A 20,151-nucleotide genomic window follows, 5' to 3' on the forward strand; every position below is an offset into this window, starting at 1 on the left:
TCGAGCGGCGGGAGCCCCAAGGGGCCCCGCCCGCCCCTCACGCAGCCGCGGGCCCGCGCCCGCGCCCCGGGGGGCGGTGATCCCGCGGGGCGGGGCGGGTCCATCCGGGAGCAGATGGCGGCGCTTCCGCTGCGTGTGGTGGGCGGCGGGAGCGGGGCGGGACCCGCCGGGCTGGGGCCGCAGGATGAACTACATGCCGGGCACCGCCAGCCTCATCCAGGACATCGACAGTGAGTGGCGCCCGCCGGGGGGGGGCCGCCCCCTGGGCCCCGGACCGGCCCCGCTCCCGCTGCGGGCCCCCCTTCCCTCCCCAGCTCCAATCCCATGGGCCCCAACCCCCCCGGCCCCGCTGCAACCCCCCGCGCCCCAGCCTCCCCCGGCCGGGCCCCACTGCAACCCCCCGGGCCTCCCGCCGGGCCCCGCTCCCGCTCCAACCCCCCGGGCCCCACCCCCTCCCCGGGCCCCCCGCCCCCGGGCCGGACCCGCTCCCGCTGCAACCCCCTGGGACCCGGTCCAACCCCCCCCTCCCCTCCCCCGGTCGGGCCCCGCTCCAATCCCTTGGGCCCCAGCCCCCCCTCCGCCCCCGGCCGGACCCCAGTCCCTCCTCGGCCCCACTGCAACCCCCCGGGCCTCCCGCTGGGCCCCGCTCCTGCTCCAACCCCCCGGGCCCCAGCCCCTGCCCCCGACGTGGTCCCGCTCCAATCCCCTGGGTCCCGGCCGGGCCCTGCTGCAACCCCCTGGATCCCAGCCGGCCCCGCTGCAAAGCTCCGGACTCCGGGCTCCAGGCCCCGCTGCCGGGCCCCGCTGCCACCCCCTGGACCCCGGGCCCCGTTGCTGCCCCCGGGCTCTGTAGCTTCACGTTCTTTCTCGAAAGGCTCCAGGTCTCAGCTCTTGAGCCTGAGGGAGACCCCCGGACTCCCCCCGGAGCGCTCGGCGCTGTGCAGGTGGTCCGGGTTCCCTGTGTCTCCCTCAGGGCTGGGCTCCCCTCCCCGGGCGCTCTGCCTAGAACCGTGTTCTCCCGTCGGCCCAGCTCTCCTCTCCGTTCAGCGTAATAACGATCATCTCGGGGCTAACTGAGCCGGCTGGGTCTCCCTTTCCTTTGGGAAGTTCCGTATTTCCTCCTCCCTCCCCTGCCAGGCTCCGTCTCACCTTGGCTGCCTTTCCCTGGTGCTGCGTGTAGTTTGTGAAGGGCTCCAGCATCCTCCAGGGTGCCGGGTGCTTCCCAAGTGTACATTTTCAATCCTCTTCTGGGATGGCTGTTTCCAAATTTCCAGTGCTGTAACTTTCTAGAGTCTCAGTATCCTCATTTCAAATCTGGGTGGTACTTATAAACTAATGGCCTGGTCTTTCAGCAGTGTGTCACCTGCAGCAGCTCCCCTTGATTTCAGTGGCAGCTGCATATGCTCAGATAATCGGGCTAAAAAACTATTGTAAAATCTTCAGAGCAGAGTCCTTCTTGTTATCTGTCTGCACAGCACCCAGCACAATGGGGCACGGGTCCATGACCAAGGCTCCGAAGCACTGCCACAATACGACTAATGCCATTTAATGCTGATTAAAACCTTCTTGTTCAGCATTTTAGTTGCTCTTTTGAATTTGGTCTAAGTATTAATTGTAACCATTGCTTGATATTTTCTATAACCACTAATACTGATTTAACATCTCTTCCAGAAAAACACTTGGTCCTCCTTCGAGATGGTAGAACACTGATAGGATATTTACGAAGCATCGATCAGTTTGGTATGTGATCACATGGCCTCGCTTTTCCTCTGAGCCCTCTCTGCCTCATGCATCAGGTTTCCTTCCCTTTATGTATGTCTTTAATGATGATATTTTAAAAATATCTACTTTACCATAAATCCACTGTTCAGAAGTCTCCAGTAGACAGTGCTGAAAGCTAGTATTCCATGTGTGATGCATGTGCGTCCCAAGCCTTTGACCTGTGACAAATAGAAACATTCTTGGAAAAGTTACATGTGCCAAACCCAGTCCATGAGGTGTGGAGGGAGGTGAGGAATGCTCATTGTTAGTAATCAGCATTGGTTTCTATGGTGCTGCTGCTTGGAGAAGCTTGCTGACAGATTTTAAAATGGCTGTTATTCTGAGTGCTGTAGAGAGAAAAGGGAGGAAATTTCACTGTGTGTGTTTGACTTTTAATTCTTCCTGTGTGCTCAGACATTTTTCAGCACTGTTTTGGTATGTGGCCACCCCTTCTTGATTGCAAAAATCTGCATCTTGCTTCAGAACTTAGCTCTGAAAATGCTTCTAGTTTCACAGTTGTCCGTTAAATGTTTTTTTGTAGTGATGATCAAGGTGGGCCATTTCCAGCACTTTACAAGAACAGTAGGAAGGGAAATAAACATGGGGAAATAGTTTTACTTTGTGTAATGACCCATCCACTCCCAGTCTTTATTCGAGCCTAAGTTAATTGTATCCAATTTGCAAATTAATTCCAATTCAGCACTCTCTCCTTGGAGTCTGTTTTTGAAGTTTTTTTTGTTGAAAAAAGAATAAATGGACACAAATCAGATGTCAAGAATGATAACATTCAAAAACCAGTCGGAGAACACTTCAATCTCTCTGGTCACTCACCTTTCCTGATCACTCTTGTTACAGTCTGTATGGTAACACCCATTGTTTCATGTTCTCTGTGTATATAAAATCTCCCCACTATATTTTCCACTGTATGCATCCGATGAAGTGAGCTGTAGCTCATGAAAGCTTCTGCTCAGATAAATGTTAGTCTCTAAGGTGCCACAAGTACTTTTTACAGATACAGACTAACACGGCTGCTGCTCTGAAACTTATCATTTAAAGACTTTCTTAGCTCACCACTGGGGGGAGCCAGACACCTCCCAAAAATTGCTTTAAGAATGGAGAGGCGCCAAGTGGCACACAGTTTTCACCAGCATCATAAATATTTATCTACTTGATGACTGTTGGCAGGGAGGAGGGAATGCCTTGGATGGGGCTCTTCGTGCACATTTTGGGGGGAAGAGGGCTTATAAAGATAGTAACTTGATAAGGATCAGGAATAATCCTGGTTCCAGCATTGTATAAATGTGTAGAAGATACAGCAGTTGTGAGTCTGGGCTGTATGTCCAGCTGATGTCAGAAATTTAGCTGTGCTGCGGCCTCTTTGGATATGTCTACACTGCAATTTAAGTCCAGGGTTAGTGGGACTCGAGCCAGCTGACCTCTGTTAGGGAACCCTGGGTTTGTGTCTACATTGTATTTTAACCCCATGTTAAGACTTGTCTAACCCGTGCTCTGGTAGACCTGAGTCAAAGTAACGATGTCCCAGAGTCCCTAGTGCCCCTCTTCCCCCCCCGCACGCCCCCCCCCCCCGAAATGTAGCTGCTCTAGCCCTAGGACCGTGGTACACTGTGAGAAAAGTTTACTGCCCCCCTGCATGGTACCAGGAAGGTGCTCGCTTGCAAAAGGCTTGATGGGTTCGCTCTCCGTTGCAGGCCCCGGAGGCGCTCTGACAGCGTGCTTGCAGATCAGAAGAGACTGGGTTAACTCTGAGTCCTGAGCTGCTAGCATTTGCAAAGCATCAGGGCTTTCCTTTTTCAATAGAGTGGATTGCAGATTGTTGGGAGAGGGATGACTAAGGAAGTTGTCCCGTGGAATTGTGGGATACTTCCAGCTGACTCCTGGGACCCACGTCAAGTGGTGCTGCATCTACACTGCAAAGCAATAGGGCTCAGACCCTTGTGCTTTAAGCAAGGTAAATTCTGTGGTACTTGAGCTTTCCAGTAATAAGAGCAGTATAACAGGATCTATGCTTCCTTGCCCATGTTTAGACAAAGCTGTATGACATAGCTGTGGCAGATTTTAATCCGTGTAAAGACTGGAAAATATAGGTTGTAGCCATCTCTTAACTCAGGGAGATTCCTAGGCTAAAATATGGTTCCCTAGTACTATAACAGGCTCTTCGGTCACATAGGCAAGGGAAAAGATATGGTATAAAACGGCTCTGCCCCAACTCTCCCCACACCTGGTTATTTTTGCAGTGTGGACAGGGCCAGTGAGTGCTACAGCATGGGACATGAGGTGACTCCCTGGGGCGGGGGGGTGCACACTGCTGAGATGACATCTCACACTGTGCCCATTCCTGCTTTGCCAGGCTTGTGAGTCAAGAGCTCTTCACCTTTTCGGGGTGTTGCTCTTCATCTTTAAAGCCCTGCAGGACCTAGGTCCATGCTGTCCCAGATGCTGCCCCTCCCTCCACATCCAGCCCTGGCAGAGAGATTTGACAGGTGTGCTGCAGCTGGAGTGGCTCCCGAGGTGAAACTTTTTGGGGTACGGGGCCAGGCAGTCTCTGGGTAAGGCTACGGAGTTTCCTGCCAGTGGAGATCAAGATGAGTCACTACTTTGAGTGTGCAGTGCAAGGTCTGTAGGTCTGCCCAGCAGTGGCAAAGCACTGTGCAGACACTACCGCACTGTGAAGGTTCGCTGGTGAGGATCTTTATCCCCACTTCAGTGAAACACAGGGGACGGGACTCACCCAAGGGCTCTGCCAGAGCCAGGACCTCTTGGCTCCCACCCCTGCGTTGCTCTCCAAGCTGGGCTGCTACAGATGGGACGTGGAAGGCAACTGGCCAAGTCGACCCTGCTTGTGTGTTTGGCTGAAATGAGGGACAGTGGAGAGTTTGGGTTAAATTTTGGACAGAATTCAGTGCCAGGCTTGGTTACGTGTGCAGAGCCTGATCCTTCTGTTGACTTAAATGGGGCATGATCTCCTGAATGGTGCTTAAATACTGTGGTGGCTGTTAATGATACATAGCAATCCATAATCTTAAGGGTGGGCAGATCGAAGGATCAGGAATGCATAGGCTGAGCGGGTGCTGAAATTTTATCACAAAGAGCAACCAGGAGACCATTTTTCTGCAAGATCTCTGAGCAAAAGTAGTGAAACAGAAAATCTCCACTGAGGTTAAAGACATAGTGACTTTGTAAACAGCAAGTTTGGATCTGATGAGTTTCCTGTTTCATTTCTTTCCTGTATGATCTTGAGTGCAATAGCTGCATAATCTAGAATAGAAGCGCTGATTTCTTGTCATGTGCTTGTCATAAACAGTATTGCACATTTCCTCAACTCCAGTCAATCAAGGCTTAAAAGCACCGATGTGTATAATAAAGTGGTGTGACTTGAAATCTGAATTTAAACCTTGTTTGTGTTTTTAAATAAGTGTGTGTACTCCTTATGGTTCAGAGCTGGCATTATAAGCATTCTTATCTGCATAATCTTTCCCCTTGAATTTATGCGCATGTTGGTGTCTGGTTTTCTTCAAGATAAGCTAGTTTAAGATTTAGCTTACCAGATACTGGGTTTTATGTATGCAGGCATTTGGTTGGTAATAAAAAACCAAAAAACAACCCTTTAAGAACATCTTGACATGTTCTTTTAACATAACCATAGTTTATTACTTTCTATGGTTTGTTAAAGCCTCTTTTAAAAGCTGACTAATATATCGTCCCTTACTAGTTTTTTTTTTTCCCCCTGCTTTTAATTGGCAAATGCTGACCTCTTTTCTCTTTCTGTGGATGTTGACTGAACAATTTTATTGAGTCTAGGACAACTGCAATTTAAATAGCCACTTAAGATGAAACATCTTGGTCTTTACCCCAAAATCAACAATTGAGTCCGTACAGCTCCAGGGACCGTGTGACATTTAATTGCTGCTGCAGATGGAGCACAGTGTTCGTTTTCATACGGCTTGTACAAACACCAGTGTCTTCAACTTCACAGCGATCCATAGAGATACAAATTAAAATATCGAGACTTTGCCACTTTTTTCCCTTTCGGATTCTGACAGACTTCAGTCATGTTTGACCCTGAAAATGTGGAGCGTTACGTTCAGTGTTTCAGGAAAAGGAGGATTAGGATGGGAAACCTCCAACCTAGACACATGTCATAGCTTCAGGAAGTGGTGCCAGTGACTAGCTTCTGTCGTGACTAGTGCCCCGTGTGGTGCTGTACACTGCACCACAGTGCTCTTGGGTCGGACTTTGGTCCATGAGACTTGTGCTCATTGAGGAGCTGTGGTGCTGCTTGTAAGAGTAGGTGTTGAGCCCAGAGCCCTGGCGGCCTTGTTCAGTTCCCTTGCAGTGGGGTCTGGTGCCTAACACCAGGGACTGGATGTCAGGTGACCTGCGTTCTGTTCCTGATTCTGACACTTTCCCTCCCTGTGCCCTTCTCTCCTCCCACCCCTTGTCTTGTCTATCAAGGTCTCATGCACACATGAAAGTAAATTCAGATTATGGTAGGGTGTGAATTTAAAGCAGATTAACTATTCCTGATTAACTCTGTGTAGACACTCTTATTCTGGAGTGTGAGTAGTGTGTCCTTTTATGGAGTTAATCAAGAAGAACTCCCCTTGTAGATGAGACTTAGTCTGTAAGCTTTTCAGGTCAGGGACAGCCTCCCGTTCTGTCTGGAGAGTGCCTAGCCCAACAGAGCTCTAATCTCAGGTGGGGCCTCTTGGTGCTAAGCAAATACTGCAAATGGATACAGTATTGTGCATTGAAGTGGTGGGTGAAATTCAACTGCCCTTTGCTAAAATGCTCGGAGATACTGGATGCTACCAAAGCATGAGCATTAGGGTGGCTTTGCAGTGCATGTGCAGCCCCTCTGCTTTGGGTTGGGACCACGACACTGTAGCCTCATTCAGACAAAGTCACAAAGGAGTCTGTTTTCTTCCCCCCCTTGAAAACTGCAGCAAACTTGGTGTTACACCAGACGGTGGAGCGCATTCACGTGGGCAAAAAATATGGCGACATCCCTCGAGGCATCTTTGTCGTGCGAGGCGAGAACGTTGTCCTGCTGGGGGAAATAGTAAGTAGCCTTCTCGTCTGTCGCTGTGCTGGACCGCGGGCTGCCTTGTTGCCCAGGATTGTAGTCTGTTACTCTGAGCAGCATTGCCAACAAACCTGACACTAGAGCCAGGCCTCGTCAACACCTGGCAGCATGCGGGTCCCTTCCGTGTCAGTGATGATATGTGTCTGCTGTGAAATGGTCACGCAGTGCCAGAAAAACAAGCACAGCGGGAATTATGTAACCCTTTACCCTGGCTCATGGAATGTGCCGTTACGTAGGCAAAAGGGCCAACCCTGCAATCGAGGGTCCTGAGCTTTTATTGTCCCTTCAGTACTGTAAGGAGAAACCTGGTGCCTTCCTCTGGCTGCTCCTGGGGGTGGGGCAGTGCAAAGAGTTTGGTGCAGGTTAGTTCATCAGAGCCAAGTGGGAAAGTGGGCGCCCGCAGAAGCTTTGAGACATTTCCCACCAGCTCCAAGGGTAAAGTGACCTTGAAGCACAGGGTGTGCGTGCGGAGGAATCTGCCGTGGTCCCAGTCTGAATGCAGTACTCCAGGTGCAGCATGGTCAGTGCTAGACAGAATAGCTGTCCTCTCCTTCCTCCCCCGGCCTTGCCTTTTTCCAGGTCAGATTTCCTCTTGATTTCAAGCTGGGGTCTTCAAGGAAACTTAAGGAGTAGGTGCCCAAATCCCATTGTAATTCATATGTACTCGTGACACTTCGTGGCTTTCTCAACTGAAATCTGGGCATTTAAGAATCCGCATCCCAGAGCTGGGATAAAACATGGAGATGGTTCCCTTCCGCCCTCGTCGTGGGGGGAGTTGGGCGTATCCTGGGAGACGGATCCTGCCATGGCTCAGCTTCTCTGATGAAGCAGGCCAATGAACTGATCAGTGGGCAATGCTAGGTGGTCCCAGCCAGAAATACCTAGCAGGTCCTGAGACGTCTGTGAGCACAAAGCCCTCTCCAGAGTCCATAGCATATGCCCAGGCATCTCTAAAGTGCAAGTGTGTAAGATTTCTGTTAGTACTCTTATGACTCTGATTGCAGACACGCCTTCCCTAAAACCTCTCTGGTGTGGGTCTGCCCTGACCATTCAGAGCATCAACAAATCATACATTGAATCCTTCACAGCTGCCGCTGGCTGGGAACAGTGTTGCTCCAACAATTTGCAGTCTGCAAAGGTGGAGCATGGATTGATTTTCCCCCTTTCCTGTGCTCCATTCTAAGGAGACAGTGTCAGCTGCAGCATTTCCCCCTCCTTGGGAAATGTTAACCCCAGTACTAGGCACACAGTGGGTCCTGCATCAAATGACTCGAATTGAGAGGAGGAGATGGGTGAGTACTTGACATCCAGCAGGCCCAGTGGGATTCTTGGAGTGTGAGCAGATCCCGAGAGCTGTGATCTCAGCTATGACACATTCCTGATTTTGTTATGAGAGCAGAACATAATAGATTAATTGTGAAGCTGCTAAGGACCAATTCAAGTGAAACCTCTGTGATGTACCACTGGGTTCATGCCCTCCAGCACAACGTTTGTACTGAGTGAAAGTAGAGAGCTCCTGCTCCTCATACACTGAATCCCTCCATCCCTTTTGGGATCACGTCTCCTCTCACCTGGGGTGACTGTGTAAGCTAGGGAGCTTGGGCCACAGGGACTTGCTGGCCGCTGCTTCCCACATCTCCGTGCTGTGCCTGCGGACGGTCAACGTAAACCAAATGTTTCATGGCCTGCCAGCGGATTACCCTGATGGGCCGCATGCCGAAGGTTGCCGACCCCTGCTCTAGGGCAGTGCTGGAAATCCTGGGACTCTTATCCTGTCCTGTGCATCTGCATTGCAAGGTGGTGGAGCTGCCTGGGGACCCATGGATTCTCGGCCAGGGTTGTTAATGTGCTGCTTGTGGTCCAGGCCGTGCTGTGTTAAGCGCTTTCTATAATGTCACCGGTGGTCAGAGCAAGCAGAGCCTCAGATCTCACTGCTAGCTCCCTCCCGGCAACCCTGAATGATGCTTCTTTTGCAGGACCTGGAAAAGGAGAGTGACACACCTTTGCAGCAGGTGTCGATCGAGGAGATCCTGGAGGAACAGCGCGTGGAACAGCAAGCCAAGCAGGAATCGGAGAAGCTGAAAGTGCAGGCACTTAAGGAACGGGGCCTTTCAATCCCGCGAGCAGACACTCTAGATGAGTATTAGGTGTTCTGCCCATCGGACAATTCGCTCTGTCCGAGCAAGCAGAGCGCTTTGTGTTTAGACCACACTTGGCCAGAGGGTGTGTAGGTCTGTTTGGAAAGGCTGTTTTTTGTTTTTAATTTTGGGCTTATCTGTTTTCCATGGCACAGATACACTATTAAAATCATGTCATTGTTTTCACAAAATCATTGTTTATGAAGAATGTAGGTGTCTGAATAGCCTTGAACATACCCACATGCAATGGCGCAGTTAGAGCATGTGTGCATGGAGAGAAATCTATTTTTTATTTTTTTTTCCCCCTCATGTGATTTTGGGGAAAACTGCTCTTCAACATGTAAATAAAACCTGGATCCTGACAATGTAATCAACAGTCATCTGTACTGGAATCTGCTTTGTTTTCTGGGCTGTATCTATATGGAACAAACAGAACATGGTACTGATCACAAATGGGATCTTACGCCCCTACCGCTTCCTTCCAACCTAGAGGGTTTCTCATATCACAGTCCAGGGGGCTGAGGAACCAATGCACATTGGAGCACTCTTCTTTCTAGCTTAGTGGAGGGGGTGGGAGTGGGGCACTTCCTGGTTATCGGCAGAAAGCTGGAGCCTGTTGCTGTCTGTATTTCTAGAGGGAAGAGCAGGAGTCTGCTTTCACTGTAGTCAGGTGAATGGCTGGTGGTAGCATAAATGTGTCTGATCCTACAGTATTAGTGGACAGGTGACTCCAGTGGCTGTCCAGCTAACCCTCCTTGTCACTGACTGTGCCCTTGCAAGTATGAACCATCCTTTTGTCATTAAATCAGATTCTGTAACAGACAAGACAAGGAATCCACTAACTCTCTCCATTAGCTCCCTCTAACCTGGCTCTGCAGGGTCCACCATACTTCTTTCCTCTTAACAAGAAACTGGACTAGGTTTTGCTACTCATGATACACACCTGCTGCTCCTGTGCTGAACTGCCCAGGTGTGCCCAGAGCAGGCACTAGAATGGGCTCACAGTGGCAGAAAGGACACCTGTCTTGATGCTGAATTGGCCAGGATGCTCTTAGATATATTGGGCTGTATCACTCAGCGTCTGTGATGTTACAAGGCCTCATTCACCCTGCAGCAAATGGTAACTTGACAGCAAGAGTAAGGTTTTGCTGGGGGCAGCTTGTAAGGCTCTTCACTGTGATCTCAACAAAGGTAAAACCAGCTTCTGGTGCAGTGAAATGAGCAGTTCTTGCCTCCCCCTTGAGCTGCTTCTCAGAGGCTTATGTGCTCTTCCTCTGGAGGGACATTAGAGCTCGGAGACTTATTTTATTCATGGAGGTAAATGTGTGATGCAAACTGATTCTCATCCCCTTCACTGGGAACTGTGTAGGCACTGTGCACAGAGATTCCTGTGAGAGGACTTCATGGTATCGTGTTAAAATCAGATTGGCCGTGAGAGTTACAGTAGTTGCCAATCTGTGCCCCTCTCCCAGTGCTCATGCTAGAACAATCCAGCAGCATCAGGTGTTCAGCCTTATCAACCTGTATAGATTACACCTGAACCACTCCGTGGCTACTGTCCAACCTGTGCAAATGCTCTAGGAAAAATAGTAGGTATGGGAGAGGCTGGTGACATTAAAGGTACAAATTACTTAAGCAAATGCAATTCCTTTTAAAAAAATAAACATTTTCTTTATCTACAGCTCAGAGCTTGGGCAGCACTACGGGGGCCGCCCTGTACCATAAGCTATGAACCATACACAAACTGAACAGGGACTGCATCAATTATAAACCATGCTTAACCAGTGGGAAACAGTTCTTCCAGTTCTGGAGACTTTCAGTGAGTTCTACAGCCTAATCGGTTGGCAGCCTGTGACGTTCCTCTAACTGGAAACAATTCTACAAAGAGGAAGTAGCCTTTTTTCCTCAAATAGGGTCTAACCATTGCTTTCCTTGGGCATAACACAGCTCCTGCTTTGCAGAGTGCTAAGGGCCATTTTCCTCCTGTTTTGTAGATGCTCAGTTATTCTGTGGCACTCCAGGCCTTCGTGCACTGAGGAGGAAGAAAATGTAAGAAAGGATGAGGCAAATTCTGGCATTTGATACATTTCTCTACTTGTGTTACTAATCCACCTGGATGGTGAACAGTGAGAATTCAAAAAATCATGTGGTTGTCACACCCGCTGGGGGTTATTTTATTGCAATTCTGTCATCTTGGCCAAGGAAAAATCCATGAAGTAGGTTTTGTTTGCATGTTCTCTAGTCCTGCTGGGCTTAGGTCTCAAATACTGCAGGGAAATGTTTTCAAATAAATAGCTCTTTTGTTTGGAATACATTGTGGAAACATTTCTGTGGATTTACGCTTCATCTACATGGATTATACTGGTATAACTCCCCAACAGATGCTCTTAGTCTGCTCGAAGAGTGGTTTTTCTGTATAGATTAAACCTCTTCCCAAGCAAGGTGAAAAGAGGCACTCTTATTTCAAAATTAGGAGTGTGCAGATTGGTACAACTATATTGGTTTAGATTCATACCTGATGTTATACCCAAAACACTTTCTCAAATGCACAAGGCTTTAGATTATGTAATATCTTTTTAAGTTGCAAGTGTCCTTTCCAGTTCCATGGGAACAGATTAACAGTGTGCTTAAATTAAGTTTGGTTCTCATTGAATTCACTTTACATATAATTTGTTTGTCAGATATCACCTATAAGGAGGCTCTAGAATTCAGGTGCACTTTGGGAATAAAAATAGCTCTGTAACTGTGGCTAACACCATCCTTCTGAGGTCCAAAGAGTTGCTATTACAATTTGACCCAGAAGCCAGGATTTAACACCTCGAGTCCTGTGAAAAATGCCATGGGCTCTTTAATAGGCAGGTTTTGAAATGAGCTCTTATGAGCATATCAAACCCCTTTCTGCCAAATCTTGTGTGTGAGATTCCTGGGGTCATAGGCAATGAAGGTGGAGAAGCCCAAGTAAATCCTCTATGCCAGGCACCTATGCCTCACACTGCTGCCTCTGTTTCTTCATGGCACTCTATATATTTCACCAGTATGAAACCTTCCTATTTAGCATTAATTCTCTTCCCTTCCCCCTGTCAGCCCTGTTTACATCCTCTTGGGCCACCCTAAGCAAGCCTGGCTCAGTGGGCCTGGTTTGGCTTTTGTGGTGCCAGAGGACAAGTGAAGACCATAAAGCTGCCTGTGGAGGTGAACAGCATGTCCCTGGTAGTGTGTGCAGCCTTTTCCATGCTGCCTAAAATCCCCCACTTATGATGAGCCAGTTTGAGAAGCGTAGGCAGCACCAGCTGGGTTAGGCTGAGAGCTAGGGAACGTGGCAAAGCCGCTAGGCCTGTCTGTGTGTCCAGCTGCCTTCATTAAAACAAACAGAAACTTCCCCATAGTAGTATAAGAACATAAGAATGGCCATACGGGTTCAGACCAACGGTCCATCCAGCCCAGCATCCTGTCTGCCGATAGTGGCCAATGCCAGATGCCCCATTAGGGAGTGAACCTAATGATCAAATGATCTCTCTCCTGCCATCCATCTCCACCCTCTGACAAACAGAGGCTAGGGACACCATTCCTTACCCATTCTGGCTAATAGCCATTAATGGACTTAACCTCTATTAATTACAGGGGAGTGCTGTCCATTCTCTTGCTGTGAGGGCATGCCACACTCTGGCCTTGTTGGTACAAATGGGAGTGCCCGGCACTGCACAGCACCCAGCCTAAAGCACCCTTTCAAAATGGTCTGCCTTAGACGTGAGGAACTGATCTGGCAAGGCTGGGTGAGAAGATTGTGGGCCTACCCAAGTATGTTGTCAGGTGACATGGTATGGTGTGCACAACCAGCCCCTAGCCACACTCCACTACTGTGTCCAGTACAGCTGGGACCTCACCTCACCCGCCATACTGGGATAGCCAGTCCTGGCTGGCATGGGGTCATCCTTCCTGTATGCAAACCACAGATAAATGAAGCAGAGGGGAAAAGCCATTCCCAGCCTGGGGTGGTTAGCAAGCTGTGTGTGGGGGAGAGATTGCTGTCTTATCCCCATCATAAATCACAGCACTAGGGATGCAAAAGTGCAGATAAGGGGAGGTGGTGGTTGAACTACGTTACCCAGGGTGCATTTGTGATTCCAGGCTTTATTTTTCTTGGGGGGGAATGGGGGAGTTACATAAATCCTAGTGCGTTGACCATCTGGTCCCGCCCTATGGAACGTCAGCTGCGCTAAGCCCCGCCCCCATGGAACGTTTTGTAGCCAGTCAGTTTCAGATTGCTATAGTCTGTTCTATTCCATGCTATTTCCTGCTGCTGCTGGGGGATAGAGGATACCAGTCTTCTCCTTCCCCTTCGTGGGGCGCTGGATTTACACTGGGGGTGGGGGGGATCCTGAGCCCCTAACCTGCCCTGGACTCAAGGGACTGAACCCAGCATCCTCCCCGGGTATGGTGTGTGGGGGTGGGAGGTGTTTTTCCCCCCAGCGTTAATGACCCCAGTGCCCCCAAACTCCGTGCAAGGGGCTGTTCTCACGAGCCGGAGATCTAGTTCCTGGGGTGCGGGGGGGGGGGGCTGGGGCTGGGGAGGAGGTGGAGGGGAAGGAGCCGCGGGGAGTCCTGTATCCTGGATTGCAGTCGTTCTAGGAAGGATCCTTTCCTCCTTTTGGGTTTGTGCTGCTGACTCTTTACCACCAAAGACTCCGGATCCTGGCCTCTGCGACTCCGAGTGACTCTTCTAGAAGAAGACGGGAGGGTTTTGATTTTGTTTGGGGTGATTGCTACATTCAGATTTTGGGGGTTTAGCCACCTCGTAGACTGTTCTCGAGGACACAGCTACTCCTTCCTTTTTCCATCTCTTTCCTCTTCTTCCTCCGGCAACATATCCAAATCTGGATCACTATGGAGCTGGAGAATATTGTGGCCAACACAGTCCTGCTGAAAGCCAGAGAAGGTAAGAGAATAACTTGGGTCATTTTGGGTGTATGATCTGAGTGTCTCTGAACATGCCTTGACACCGTGACTAACAGAAGGAAATTGGGAACAGGGAGTGAAGCATCTGCTGCTTTGTTGCCGCTCGCTTGATTTTACTGAGTGAAAGCAAACTGCCCGCGGGAGTGAGAACAGGATATTTTGTAACCTGAAATGCAGCTGTAGGAAACAGACCTGGAAACTGGGATTTAGTGGGTTTCCTCAGTAGTTCCACAAGATGCTTTATAATAGCAATATTTAGCATTTATAGCTTCGTTTACAAAACATCCCCTGGTGTTTTCACCTACCATATACAGAGCAAACGTTTGAAAACCAGGCTTTTGGTTTTTGTGTAAAGTTTTCTCTGCAATGACTATGGCCTGGGGATGGAAATTTTGTATCTCCCCTGCACCTCTGAACTGCAATGTGATTTTCATGTGTGAGCTAAGCATTGGACTCTGGCTCTGTCTTTGAACAGGAAGCATGAAATGCATGTTTGCTGCTCTGTCTGGATGCAAAACTCTGACAAGCAGATAAGGAAAAATATAGAAAGCATGTTGTGACTTTTGTTTATCACAGAAAGCTAAAGCTGTGTTGCAAGAGAATCCCAAGACTGTGTGTTATACCTGACCTTTCATTGATATTCTACAGATGGTCTGTTTCATGAGATTTGATCTAATTTATTATGCTAGGGAAAAGTGGTCATGCTGCTGACCTGGTGTAGTGTGGTATATTTTGTGTGACTGTGCTGTAGACATCACAGCAGAAATTCTGGTTGTGGTACATTTTAACCAGGCGTGGTGTAGTGGGAGATAGCTTCTCTTTATTTTCACCCATTGCACCACAAAAATGGTTTGACCTTCCTTATCTTTAAACCCTTAATGTAAAGTGGCTGCTGATTGTTCGAGTGTGGTAAATATGCGGGAAATGCAGAGGGATACTGTTGGAGGTGAAATTTTCAAAGGCCTCAAAGTCCCATTTCCAGAAGGGAAACAGGGAGTTAGCAGGCAGTTCTCTTGCCTTTCATTGAGACTTCGGCCGGTGCTACACTTGGAAGGCTTTGCTGGTGTAGCTACCTAGGCTATGCTGGCAAGGCGCTGCTAGTGAGGACACGGTTTATACCAAGGTTGTTTCGTGCTTTGCCAGCATGGCTTATTCCAGACTTCTTGAGTGAAATATCCTGTTCTAGCAAAAGCGCAGTTTTGCTGATGTAACTACATCTGTGCTGGAAAATGCCTCCTAGTTCAGGTATGCCAGTCACAAATTGCACTGCATCACGCCCCTGACCAGGGTAGCTATGCCAGCAACCGTCTGTCCTGCAGACCTGGCCTCAGGCTCCTAAGTGCCTACATCACTTTTAAAAATGGGACTTATGTTCCTAAATCACTTGAAAATTTTACTCTATGTTCCTAAGCTTTCATAACTGAAAAGCAAACAGGAGCTTAGAGTGACTTGAAATAATGAAAAGGAGGACTAGTGGCACCTTAGAGACTAACCAATTTATTTGAGCATAAGCTTTTGTGAGCTACAGCCCACTTCATCGGATGCATGCGCTCCTTTTCTTTTTGAGAATACAGACTAACATGGCTGCTACTCTGACACCTGTGAAATAATGACAGGTTTCAGAGTAACAGCCGTGTTAGTCTGTATTCGCAAAAAGAAAAGGAGGACTTGTGGCACCTTAGAGACTAACCAATTTATTTGAGCATAAGCTTAAGTGAGCTGTAGCTCACGAAAGCTCATGCTCAAATAAATTGGTTAGTCTCTAAGGTGCCACAAGTCCTCCTTTTCTTTTTGTGAAATAATGAAATCCCTTAAAGTGACTGGGGGAAATATCTTGCTTTCAGGATGATCCCACAGCAAGCTAGTATTTATTGGAAGGCACATTCTTCTGAAGGGAACCCTCTCTTATCAGTGAATGCAGTGTGGGAGAACAGTGGGAGAACTGCTTGCCACACACTCCTATATTTGTACTCACCAACTGGCGGGGATGCTTTCTTGCTTGCTTGCTAATTGTGCCTCAGCCTGGAGCTTGGGAGAACCATCTCTACAGAAGAGAGTTCAGACTCTGTGGCTCATTTAGCCCTTTGCCTTCCAGCCAAGACCCGCATTCATAGGCGTGTGTGCTTTGTGAGCTGCCTAGCTACTCGTATGGGCACCTGTCTACTGAACTAAGCTCCTCGGCTCTTTTCACTTAAGCCATCGGATGTCCGATGAAAGCTCCTTTTGGCCCATGCTAACTCAAGTCAAAGTTGAGCTGGTGTGAGTTGGCTTTACCAGAGCACTGTAGCTCAGACTCTCTGCTTATTTCTTTCCTCCGAGGAAGCTCATTGTTAGGCAGGTGAAACACCAGGCAGGAATGCGTAGCTTGTAAATTACTAGTATCAGAAACAGAGACCCTTTTAATGGGAGGCAGAGCAACTATAAAAGCTCAGACAGAAATAGTGTGTTAATTTCAGCCCAAGATGACAACAAGCTGTTCTCTGATGGAGGCAGAAAAGTAATTCAACTGCCGGTCCTGCTATTCAAGTGCAGTGAGGCGATTTCCTTTCAGGCTTGATAACGGTTACTTTCCCTGACTTTTCATCCTGGGTGGGGTGGGTGGGGGGTCCCCTCATGCATTCTGACCTTGGACATCTCCAGAGTCTACTTTTTCCAATTCCCAGTCTTCCAAGGCTGGAAACCTGAGCTACTGGAATCCTTCAGGAATGATTTGCATGAATGAGCTGCTGCCGCTGCACATCAAAGCAGCGAACAGTTTGTGCCACTAAGGAGCAGCACCAGTGTACAGTAGAAAGAACAGGAGGACTTGTGGCACCTTAGAGACGAACCAATTTATTTGAGCATAAGCTTTCGTGAGCTACAGCTCGCTTCATCGGATGCATTCAGGACAGTACTGCAGCTAGCTCATGGCAAAAGTGTCTCAAGTGCCAAGCAGATCTGGGCCATTGTAATGTTCAAATCCCCTGCACAGCCTAGGTCATGATCTATTCCAATGGGCTTATTGTGGATAAAAGTATCTGGACTGGGTCTTTCAAAGATGCTTAGGGGATTCAGATGCCAAGATCCCATTTAATTGAAACAGGCGCTGGGGGTCCAAATGCAGCTTTGAAAGCCTTCAGAGGTGGATCCGAGCTCAAGTCTGGCTTCCGAGGCATGAAAAGGGTCACGGGAGGGATTTATTTTTCTTAGGCATTGTTCTACTGCGATCATCAAACGAAGCGATGATTCTAGTCATTGTTCCTTGGGCAGCTGGATTGTCTCTTCTCTGGCCACTAGGGTACATCCTTTTGTGTGTTGGGTCGTGAAGTGGGGTGTCTGAAATGCTACTGGAGAGGGTGGGGTGACCCGAATACGTAACCCGAATACCTGCTTGTGACTCCTGTATATTTGAGGTTGGGGTGAGCCTAGGGGTGAATAACTGGTCCTACAGCTTCGGGCTAGTGTAAGCGTGGCAGAGATGGTTTAGGTCTCTGACTTTGCCTGTCCCTTCTGCATGCCAGCCAGCATGACACCTGGAAATACTTGATCCAAATGTCATTGCAGAAATATCCCTGCTGCCATAAAATGCACTGGAGTTTAACCCTGTACTGAAATACGTGCCTGTGTTTCTGGAATCCTGAGTCTCCTTTAAGTGCTGGGACTTGGTCAATATCCCACGTAAAAGGCCTGGCAGCGTGTTTAGCAAGGTGTTGGGTGCTCTCTTTGCAGGGCTTTTTTCCATTGTGTATTTGCTACTGGCTCGGATGGAGTCCTGGCTCCAGGCTGAGCTGCTGGTTCCAGGACTATAAAGCAGCAGCTAGTGTCTTCACAGCGAACACAGTAAAATGGCAACTGTGCGAAAACCCCTCTGCCTCAGTGGCAATTGACTGCCCCAAGGGCAGCATTGGGGGAGCCTCATCTCAGGGCCAGAAAAACACTTCTGTATGCGCTGCGGGGGGACTGAAACATGGGTGCGAGGCAGAGTCAAGGCCCTGCCTGCGTGCAGCCATTAGAGATCATGCGGAGGTGGTAACTCACGGGGTGTTAACCCTGGAGCCCTGGCCAATTAGACAAGGATATTCTGCCTCCCTATACATCCCCACTCCTGCTCTTCCAGCCAGCGGTAGGAGTCTGGTCTGGAGCTGCTGTGCTGGGTGCTAGGAGAGAAAACAGCTGCTGCCTTCTGCCCCAGTGTTGGTCAAAGGGATTCTGCTCTGTGGACACACGGTGCCTGATCCTGTTTCTGTTTAAGCTTCTTGCCGTGGTGGGATGACTAGGCCCGTTACCTGTAAAAGCCAGGTTAGTCCCTTGGGCTCCTTCTGGGGAGCTGGCTACGTGTTGGTCGCTGTGAGTGGCCTGTCAAAGAGGGCATCACTGGGGGTGAATCCGCAGTGACCTGACTGCCCCTGCCAATTCTGGCATGCAGGGCCTCTGATCTAATTCGTGCACTCCTCCCCATGGGGACCATGGCACTTGAAGGTGTGTGGCCAGGCCAGAGTCTGTGGGCAAGGCCTCATCCTGGCCCAGGGCAGATAGAGCTGTGTGTGTGTCAAGCTGGTTGGAGTGCAGCTGGAACGGACGTCTCGGTCTGCCAAATGGTTACTGATCAACAGTGACCTGTGCTAAAGGAGAGGCTGCAAACTCCGGAGGGTTTAGGGATCTGGGACTGCTTTCCTGGTGCCATCGGTGTTCCGGGTGGAGTCTTTAGAGGCCGTGTGATTCAGGAGCCAGAATTTCCTGACTCCCCTCCCCAAAGCCAGTGCCCTCAGCCACCTTCAGTGAATCCGGTTGGGCAGGATCCTCATACGCTAGGGCCCCTTTACACCACTCTCACAGGCTGCTGGGGCTTCACTGCACTTTCAGGGCCCTTTGCGCTGTCAGCGGTATTCCCAATCTCAAGCCTTCACAAACCATGAGCCCGGCCCTTCTTAAAATCCTGAGATTGCACTGGGCATCTGTCCATATTCCAACCACTGCTGTAGCTACCCTGGTGCACGCCCCTGCTGGGAGCTAGGGTCAGCGGTGCCAGGAATTGCAGGATAGCGGCGCTTTGCCTGTCTGCACTAGCGGCTGAAATCTGGGCGAATCCCAGTGTGGGCAAGGTCTGTGTCTTTGCGCCTTCAACTGACCCCTAAATGAGGGATGGCTTAGAAGACTGTGTGCCATGAGGAAGTATGGAGCGTGAGTGACGTAATAGACTATAAGAAAAGGAGTACTTGTGGCACCTTAGAGATTAACCAATTTATTTGAGCATGAGCTTTCGTGAGCTACTGTAGCTCACAAAAGCTTATGCTCAAATAAATTGGTTAGTCTCTAAGGTGCCACAAGTCCTCCTTTTCTTTTTGAGAATACAGACTAACACGGCTGTTACTCTGAAACCTGTAATAGACTATGAATCTATGTACTTGCCATGAGCTTGAGTTGCAAATTGATGCTCATAGGGGTGTACCTGCAGCATTTAAACAGTGGGAACATCTGGCCCAGGGTCACTAGATGGGCCAGTTCAGATGTGAAGCAGTGCAGTGTGGGATAGCAGTGGAGGACTCAATGACGCGGTGTGGGCAAATAGGCATGAGGATGCATCCACGCAAACCTTCCACCAATAGGACACCTACTGAAACAGCGAAGCTGCTTCTAAAGAGGTTTAACAATTATGGTATGAGGCACAAGATAAACCACAAACAAGACAATTTGTGGGTGGGCTCAGGGCAGCTTCTGCTGGAAAAAGCTAAGTTACACCATGTACCTCCCATGTAGACATGGCCTGAAGTCTCCCCCCTAGTGTTAGTCACAGCCAGGTTCGCGCATGCTTAAGTACGCTGGCTTTAGCTTGACTAGAGTGTTAGAAGCTGTTAATTAGATACGCAAAAGCCATTGTTACAAAACAAGAAAAGGAGGACTTGTGGCACCTTAGAGACTAACCAATTTATTTGAGCATAAGCTTTCGTGAGCTACAGCTCACTTCAGTTCACAGGTGATTTCTCTGGCATAACTCAAACTTTCACATCTCCGGGGGGAAAGAACAACTTTGTCCGCAGTTTGCTGAATCCACATGGGCAGTCCTGGGAACCTGTGTGCAGAGAGGGCCTGTTGGCTAACTCCCTCCCCCCAAATCTTCCTGCTTTACAGCTAGCTTCTCTCTCTCTCCCCTGCAGCTTAACGGACATTACTGCTGGGGGTGAATAGCTGAAGTGGTGACAGGTAGGTCAGATG

The 20,151-nt window shown here is 49.2% G+C and overlaps 2 protein-coding genes across 3 annotated transcripts in view; both read left to right on the top strand.

The window, feature by feature from the left end:
* The first annotated feature begins 79 nt into the window (after positions 1-79).
* Positions 80-9,378, top strand: LSM1 (LSM1 homolog, mRNA degradation associated). Of its 2 annotated transcripts, XM_074940101.1 has the most exons (4): positions 80-230; positions 1,672-1,740; positions 6,726-6,841; positions 8,842-9,374. In XM_074940101.1, the coding sequence occupies exons 1-4, from the start codon at positions 185-187 to the stop codon at positions 9,010-9,012; spliced, it is 402 nt and encodes a 133-aa protein (XP_074796202.1). In that variant the 5' UTR covers positions 80-184; the 3' UTR covers positions 9,013-9,374. The 2 variants fall into 2 exon arrangements, with proteins under 2 accessions (XP_074796202.1, XP_074796201.1); XM_074940100.1 differs by lacking the exons at positions 80-230; positions 1,672-1,740 and adding an exon at positions 3,555-3,730 and having other exon boundaries at positions 8,842-9,378.
* Positions 9,379-13,698: 4,320 nt separating this feature from the next.
* The window catches only part of LOC141978196 (G protein-coupled receptor kinase 5-like), a 64,964-nt gene continuing 58,511 nt past the window's right edge, over positions 13,699-20,151 (top strand). Inside the window, exon 1 of the mRNA XM_074940097.1 lies at positions 13,699-13,939. Within this exon, the coding sequence (XP_074796198.1) occupies positions 13,888-13,939 (52 nt within the window). The 5' untranslated portion in view covers positions 13,699-13,887. The remainder of the gene's footprint in view (positions 13,940-20,151) is intronic.

The sequence above is a fragment of the Natator depressus genome, chromosome 26 (genome assembly GCF_965152275.1).
Source record: "Natator depressus isolate rNatDep1 chromosome 26, rNatDep2.hap1, whole genome shotgun sequence".
Classification (NCBI taxonomy): domain Eukaryota; kingdom Metazoa; phylum Chordata; order Testudines; family Cheloniidae; genus Natator; species Natator depressus.

Excerpts from the sequence above, each read along its gene's own strand:
- LSM1 (XM_074940100.1), top strand. The coding sequence starts at position 3,607 with ATGACTAAGGAAGTTGTCCCGTGGAATTGTGGGATACTTCCAGCTGAC. Across the intron at positions 3,731-6,725 it reads ACCCTTGTGCTTTAAGCAAG|CAAACTTGGTGTTACACCAG; the intron begins GTAAATTCTGTG and ends TGAAAACTGCAG. Across the intron at positions 6,842-8,841 it reads TTGTCCTGCTGGGGGAAATA|GACCTGGAAAAGGAGAGTGA; the intron begins GTAAGTAGCCTT and ends CTTCTTTTGCAG.